The sequence below is a fragment of the Melospiza melodia genome, chromosome 30 (genome assembly GCF_035770615.1).
Source record: "Melospiza melodia melodia isolate bMelMel2 chromosome 30, bMelMel2.pri, whole genome shotgun sequence".
NCBI lineage: Eukaryota > Metazoa > Chordata > Aves > Passeriformes > Passerellidae > Melospiza > Melospiza melodia.
In genome coordinates, this window is record NC_086223.1 from 737,097 (window position 1) to 744,458 (window position 7,362).

Sequence of the window (7,362 nt, forward strand, 5' to 3'; positions counted from 1 at the left end):
CTCTCAGTGCACGCGAGGCGAAAAATCTGCATCAAAAAAAGGCAAAAAAAATTAAATTTTACGGGTGCAAATCCCAGGATTTCAGCACAAACCAAAGCAGGGTTTAACCGTATAAAAACACCAGCGATGAAAACGGATTTTTGCGGGTTATAAATGTTTATACACCTTTTCTTTCCGAGTATATTTTTATATTTTTGATATATCCACGCAGGGCTACAGCGCCTTCAATCGTGCATTTACACATCGGCAGAACAAGGATACAGAAAATCGCAAAACACAAAAAAAAAGGTGAAATAAAGCTGAATATGTGCATGTGGAATTTTTTATATGGAAACGCTCGGAAAAATTAAAACAACAACAACAATAATAATAATAATAATATAATATATAATAATAAAAGCAGTACGTGCCTTTATAAATGGGTGCCTACATCGGTCATAGCATGTCCTGTACATTCGGTTTTCTGGAAGTAATTAATTAATTAGCGCGCGGTTAATTTGATTATTGATCCCCCCCGGATGTGCCCCTGCCCATCCTGCCCGGGTTTGGGGGATTTTTTTAAAACCTTTTTGTTGTTTTCAAACCCCGGATTGTGCCGCAGGGCCGGGAGCGGGTTTGGGGTGAATTCGCGGGATTTTGGGGTTTGGGGTGAATTCGGGGGATTTTGGGGTTTGGGTTGGTTTGGGGTGAATTCAGGGGATTTTTGGGGTGGTTTGGGGTGAATTCAGGGGATTTTGGGGTTTGGGGTGAATTCAGGGGATTTTGGGGGTTTGGGGTGGTTTGGGGTGAATTCGGGGGATTTTGGGGTTTGGGGTGAATTCGGGGGATTTTGGGGTTTGGGGTGGTTTGGGGTGAATTCGGGGGATTTTGGGGTTTGGGGTGAATTCGGGGGATTTTTGGGGTTTGGGTTGGTTTGGGGTGAATTCGGGGGATTTTTGGGGTGGTTTGGGGTGAATTCAGGGGATTTTGGGGCTTTGGGGTCTTTGGAACGCTCTGGGAGGTGCCGGGCACAGGGGACGGGACGGTCCCCTCCTTTTGGGGGTCCCGGTGACAAACGGGGGACCGAGTGACAAACGGGGGGGTCCTGGTGACAAACGGGGGCTCCCAGTGTCCCCTCAGCCCACAGGGGACACTGGGGGTCCCGGTGGCAAAAGGGGGTCCCGGTGTCCCGGTGACAAACGGGGGGTCCCGGTGACAAACTCCAGGTGTCCCCTTCACTGTCCCGGTGACAGACGGGGGGGTCCCGGTGTGCCCTCACCCCACCGGGGACAAGTGGGGGTCCCGGTGACAAACGGGGTCCCAGTGTCCCCTCACCCGGGGGTCACAAATGGGGGGTCCCCGTGCCAAACGGAGGTCCCGGTGTCCCGGTGCCAAACGGGGAATCTGGTGACAAACGGGGGGTCCCTGTGCCAGATCGGGGTCACGGTGTGCCCTTCACTGCCCGGGGACAAATGGGGGTCCCGATACCGAGCGGGGGTCCCGGTGCCCTGGTGCCATGCGGGGTTCCCCGGTGCCAAAGGGGAGTCCCAATGTCCCGGTGCCAAACGGGGGAGTCCCGGTGTCGAGCCGGGCTCCCGGTGCCACACGGGGGTCCCGGTGCCAGGCGGGGGTGGTGATATCCCGGTGCCACGCGGAGATCACGGTGACAAATGAGGGGTCCCGGTGCCACGCGACGGTCCCGATGCCCCGGTGCCAGGCGGGGATCCCGGTGACAAATGAGGGGTCCCGGTGCCAAGTGGCGGTGCCGGGGCCTGTTGGGGTCACGGTGTCCCGGTGACAAATGGGGGGTCCCGGTGCCACACGGGGGATCCCGGTACCACACGGGAGCGGCAGCGCCCTGGTGCCGATGGGTGCCCCGGTGCCCGTGGGCGCCCCGGTGCCAGGCGGGGATCCCGGTGCCAAATGAGGGGTCCCGGTGCAAAGTGGGGGTCCCAGTGTCCCGGTGACAAATGAGGGGTCCCGGTGCCAAGTGGCGGTGCCGGGGCCTGTGGGGGTCGCGGTGTCCCGGTGCCAGGCGGGGATCCCGGTGCCAAACGAGGGGTCCCGGTGGCCCGGAGCCCCTCAGGGCGCGGCGCTGGCGGCCGCCTTGCCCTTGGCCAGCACCTTCTTGTCCTTGACGCGGCGGTTCTGGAACCAGATGGTGATCTGGCGCTCGCTCAGCCGCGTGGCCGCCGCGATCTTGCGGCGCCGCTCGCGGGTGATGAAGCGGCCGCGGGCGAACTCCTGCTCCAGCTCCCGCAGCTGCCCCTTGCTGTACGGAACGCGCTTCCTGCGAGCCCGCCGCAGCGACAGCGACAGCGAGCAGCCCTCGGCCGGGCACGGCGCGGAGCCCTCTGCGGGGACACGGGGGGACAGCGGGGGGACACGGGGGGACACGGGGGGACAGCGGGGACAGCGGGGGGTTAGAGGGGACAGCGGGGACACGGGGGGACAGCGGGGATAGAGGGGACACGGGGACACGGGGGGATAGAGGGGACAGCGGGGACACGGGGGGATAGAGGGGACAGCAGGGGGTTAGAGGGGACAGCGGGGACACGGGGACAGAGGGGACACGGGGGGATAGAGGGGACAGCGGGACATGGAGGGACACGGGGCGACACGGGGGGACAGCGGGGATAGAGGGGACAGACAGACACCGGGGGGGACACGGGGGGATAAAGGGGGGACAGCGGGACACGGAGGGACGTGGGGCGACACGGGGGGATAGAGGGGATATGGGGGGATAGAGAGGGGGCAGTGGGAACATGGCGGGATAACGGGGACACGGAGATATGGGGGGATAACGGGACACGGGGACAGCGGGGACACGGGGGGATAACGGGGGGATAGCGGGGACAGAGGGGACAGCGGGGACATGGAGGGACAGCGGGACACGGGGGGACACGGAGGATAGAAGGGACAGCGGGACACGGCGGGGGATCGTGGGACATGGGGGGATAGAGAGCAGGTAACGGGACAGCGGGGACACGGGGGACAGAGAGGGGACACCGGGGGACAGCGAGGGCACAGGGGCACAGCGGGGACACGGGGGACACAGAGGGACAGAGCGGGGTCACAGTGGGGTCACTGCGGCCCCCAAAGCCCCCCAAACCCGGCCCGGCCCCACCCAGGTTTGAAATTGTTCCCTCCTGCCATTGAAAGGTTTCCCAGATCCGAATCCTCCCTCCAAATATTGAAAATTATTTAATTTCCATGTTCTGCCTCTTGATATTTAATGGTTTCGAAATTCTCCATTCTCCCTCTCCATCTCTAAAAAAAACCTATTTTCTATATTCTTCCCCTTGATATTGAAAGGTTTTAAAGCTCGATACCTTCCCTCTTGGCATTTAAAAACATTTAAATTCTGTGTTCTTTCTCTTGGCATTGAAAGTTTTTTAAGTCCTGTGTTCTCCCTTTTGATATTTAAAAAATTTTAAGTCTATATTCTGCCTCTTGGTATTTAAAGATTTTGAAGTTCTACATTCTCCCTCTCGATATTCAAATACTTTAAATTTCTACATTCTCCCTCTAGATATTGAAAGATTTTGAAGCTCTGCGTTCTCCCTCTCGACAGTTAAAATTTTTGAGGTTCTGTGTTCTCCCTGCCGGTATTTCAAGGTTTGGGTTTAATTCCCGCATTTTTGAACTTTTCCACCCTGGGGAGCCGGAAACGTCACCGGGGACCCCCGAGAATGGACCCTGAATGTCATTTTCTGAACCCCACAATATCTCATCTGAACCCCCATAAATGATCACTTGAATTCTAATTAATGATCCTCTGGACCCCCATAAATGATCCTTTGAATTCCGATAAGTGATCGCTGGAATTCTGATAATCGATCACTTGAATTTTGAGAAATGATCATCTGAATTCCGATAAACCATCATTCGAACCCCATAAATGATAATTTGAATTCTGATAAACGATGGCTTGGATTCTGATAAATGATCACTCGGATTCTGATAAATGGTAATCTGAATTCCGATAAACGATCATTCGAGCCGCCATCGATCACCTTCCGCCTCCGTGCTCGGAGTTAGAAACGGCCGCGATAAATTCAGTTAAGCTCAATTATCGTCATTATTATAATTATCATCATTATTGTTGTTATCATTGTTTTGTGCCCCCAACCTTCCCAGCACATCCCGAACTCCCCAACCCTGAACCCAGCCCAGAGCCCAAATCCCCCTGCCCCAAACCCGACCCAGAGCTAAACCCGGCTCGGTTTAACCCCGACCCAGAGCTAAACCCGCGCTAAACCCGGCTCGGTTTAACCCTGACCCAGAGCTAAACCCGCGCTAAACCCGGCTCGGTTTAACCCCTACACAGGCCAAACGCGGTTCCCGTTAACCCCGGTGCCCAGACCGCTCTAACCCCAGCTCGGTTTAACCCCTCCCTACCCCGGCCCGGTTTAACCCGTGCCTTGCCGTGTCGGTACCTGCGAAGTGCGGCTTGAGCAGGAGCCCGGCCGGGTTCAACCCTGACCCAGAGCCCAAACCCGGGCTAAACCCGGTTCCCGCTAATCCCAGACCCCAAACCTGCGCTAATCCCGGCCCGGTTTAAGCCCTGCGTGCCCTCACCCCCCTGCCCCCGGCCCGGTTTAACCCCTCGGTGCCCTCGGTACCTGCGAAGTGCGGCTTGAGCAGGAAGGCGGCCGGGTTTCACCCTGACCCAGAGCCCAAACCCGGGCTAAACCCGGTTCCCGTTAACCCCGGACCGCAGCCCCCCCTGCCCCCGGCCCGGTTTAACCCCTCGGTGCCCTCGGTACCTGCGAAGTGCGGCTTGAGCAGGAAGGCGGCCGGGCCCTGCTCCTTGGGGCAGCACCTCTGGCCGGCCCAGCCCGCGCCCAGCGCCCCCCAGGGCTGGGGGCACCCCCCGAAGGCCCCGTCCGGGCCCAGCAGCGCCTCGGGCCGCGCCTCGCCCAGCGCGGGCACCACGGGCACGTCCAGGTAGCCGGGCACGGGCGGGTAGGGCGCGCCGTAGCCCGGGTAAAAGGCGAACTCGCCCGGGCGGCTCGGGAACTCCTCGGCGCCCGCGGGCGCCTCCAGGAATTTCTCGGCGGTGCCCGCGAAGGGCCCCGGGGGGCTCGGGCCGGCTTTGAGCGAGCCCCGGCCCGCCCGGCACGGGTAGAACCCCCCGCCCCCGAAGCAGCCGTAGGGCAGCGGGGCCGAGCCCGGCGGGGCCTTGGGCGGCTCCGGCTCCGCGGGGAAGCCGGGTTCATCCCGGCACCGGCACCGGCAGCGGCACCGGCAGGAGCGGGAGGAGGAGGAGGAGGAGGAGCGGGAGGAAGGAGCGGCCGGGGCTGCGCGGCCCCGAAGGCGCCGCCCGGAGCCAGGAGCCCCTCGAGGCCCGGGGGCTGCATGGGGGGCGCGGCGGGGCCCGGGGCATGGGGAACGGGGACGGGAACGGGACGGGAAAGGGAACGGGGACGGGAACGGGAAGCGGAGAGGCCGCTCCGAGGCACCGGCGCTGCCCGCGGGGGTCCCGGCTGGTTTAAAAGGCCCCGAGCCGCCCCCCTGACGCAACGGGAGGAGGTTCGAGCGTTGGTTGGTGGATAACGGGGAAAAAAGGGGAGGGAGGGGGGAAAAAAGGGGAAAAATCCAGCCCCGCACCGGGGAAAAAAAAAAAAAATAAATAAAAATGCGGCGGTGTCAATAAAGAGCTGGAGAAATTGCGAAAATGGTTTTATTGGCAGGGAGAGGAGGAGGAGGAGGAGGAAGAGGAGGAGGAGGAGGGGGGGGACCCCTCCTGCCGCCCGAGAGTCGGAGGTGGCTCGGAAAGAAAAAATAAAAAAAAAAATAAAAAAGGAATAAAGAATAAAGATTAAAAAAAAAATTAAAAAAAAATAAAGATAAAAAAATAAAAAAAAGAAAATAAAATAAAAAATAAAAATAAAAAATAAAGATTAAAAAAATTTAAAAATAAATATAGAAAATTTAAAATAAAAAAATAATAGAAAATAAAATAAAATAAAATAAAATAAAAATAAAATAAAATAAAATAAAATAAAATAGAATGAAAAGAATAAAAAATAAAGAATAAAAAATAAAATTAAAAATAAAAATATAAAATGAAGAATAGAGAATAAGGAATAAAAATAAATATTCAAAAATAATAGTAAAATAAAGATTAAAAAATAGAAATAGAATATAAAGAATAAAAAATAAAAAATATTAAAAAAATAAAATAAATAAAAACATAAATAAAAATAAAAATTAAAAATGGTGCGGGGAAGGCAGAGGTGGGGAAATGGGGTAAAAAGAAGGGAGAAAAGGCAAAGAACGGCACAATCAGGAATGGCAGGCCCAGGGTGGAAAAATCCGCACTGGGGTTAAAACCGCCTTCATTTTTAATTTTTAATTTTAGACTTTTTTGATGGTTTGTTCACAGTCGGATCCAGGGGGGCTCACCTGCCCCTCCTCGGGGTTCCTGCCCTCCAAAACCCCAAAATCCCCAAAATTCCGCCCCCGTGGGGACGGCGCTTCGCCCGGGGCCCTGAAATTCAGGAGCGAGAGGGAAATTTCATTTCCTGGCAGTGCGAGAGCGCCCGCACCTGAAATACCCCAAATACCCGGGACCGCCCGGGCTCCGCTGCCCCGAAACCTCCGCGCCCGTCTGGGGTCATGGGAGTCTGGAAATTCCTCCCGTTTTTTACCAATTCCTCCCATTTTTTACCAATTCCTCCCATTTTTTACCAATCCCTCCCATTTTTTACCAATCCCTCCCATTTACCAATTCCTCCCAGTTTTACCAATTCCTCCTAATTTCTCTAATTCCTGCCATTTTCGCCAATTCATCCAATTTTTACCAATCCCTCCCATTTTCACCAATCCCCCCCCATTTTTACCCCCAATTCCTCCCATTTTTGCCAATCCCTCCCATTTTTCCCAATTCCTCCCCTTTTTGCCAATTCCTCCCTTTTTTACCAATCTCCCCCCATTTTTTACCCCCAATTCCTCCCATTTTCGCCAATTCCTCCCCTTTTTCCCTTTTCGCCAATTCCTCCCTTTTTTACCAATCCCTCCCATTTTCCCCAATTCCCCCCCCCCCCCATTTTTTACCCCCAATTCCTCCCAATTTCCGGCAATTCCTTTCATTTATTTTCCATAAATGTTTGGGGGAAAAAAAAGGGGAAAATGGGAAAAGGAACCGGAAAATCCCTTTGGATTTTCCCGGGGCGGGAGCGCCGGGCAGGTGGACAGACAGACGGACAGGCGGACAGACAGACGTGGGGCGAGGGATTCCACGGGTCTGGAAGAGTTTGGGGTGAATTAATTAATTATAATAATAATAATAATAATAATTAAATCACCCCCCCGCTTGAAGCCACCCCGGTATTTTTAATTGGCCCTACACGTGCTGCAAACAGATTTTTTTAAATT

At 55.2% G+C, this 7,362-nt stretch overlaps 1 protein-coding gene across 1 annotated transcript; it reads right to left on the reverse strand.

Moving 5' to 3' along the window:
* Nucleotides 1-2,061: 2,061 nt before the first annotated feature.
* On the reverse strand, nt 2,062-6,763 carry LOC134430781 (homeobox protein Hox-B13-like). The gene is made up of 5 exons (XM_063178664.1): nt 6,732-6,763; nt 6,391-6,475; nt 4,749-5,178; nt 4,419-4,460; nt 2,062-2,333 (listed from the first exon to the last, which is right to left on the reverse strand). Exons 1-5 carry the CDS (start codon nt 6,761-6,763, stop codon nt 2,062-2,064), a joined length of 861 nt encoding a protein of 286 aa, XP_063034734.1.
* Nucleotides 6,764-7,362: the final 599 nt, after the last annotated feature.

What these genes read in the sequence shown, in the direction of transcription:
- LOC134430781 (XM_063178664.1), bottom strand. Translation starts at nt 6,763, where the DNA reads ATGGCAGGAATTAGAGAAATTAGGAGGAATTG. An exon ending in AGAGAAATTAGGAGGAATTG is followed by an intron (nt 6,476 to 6,731) that starts GTAAAACTGGGA and finishes CCTGAATTTCAG; the next exon opens with GGCCCCGGGCGAAGCGCCGT. An exon ending in GGAACCCCGAGGAGGGGCAG is followed by an intron (nt 5,179 to 6,390) that starts GTGAGCCCCCCT and finishes TTCCCCGCGGAG; the next exon opens with CCGGAGCCGCCCAAGGCCCC.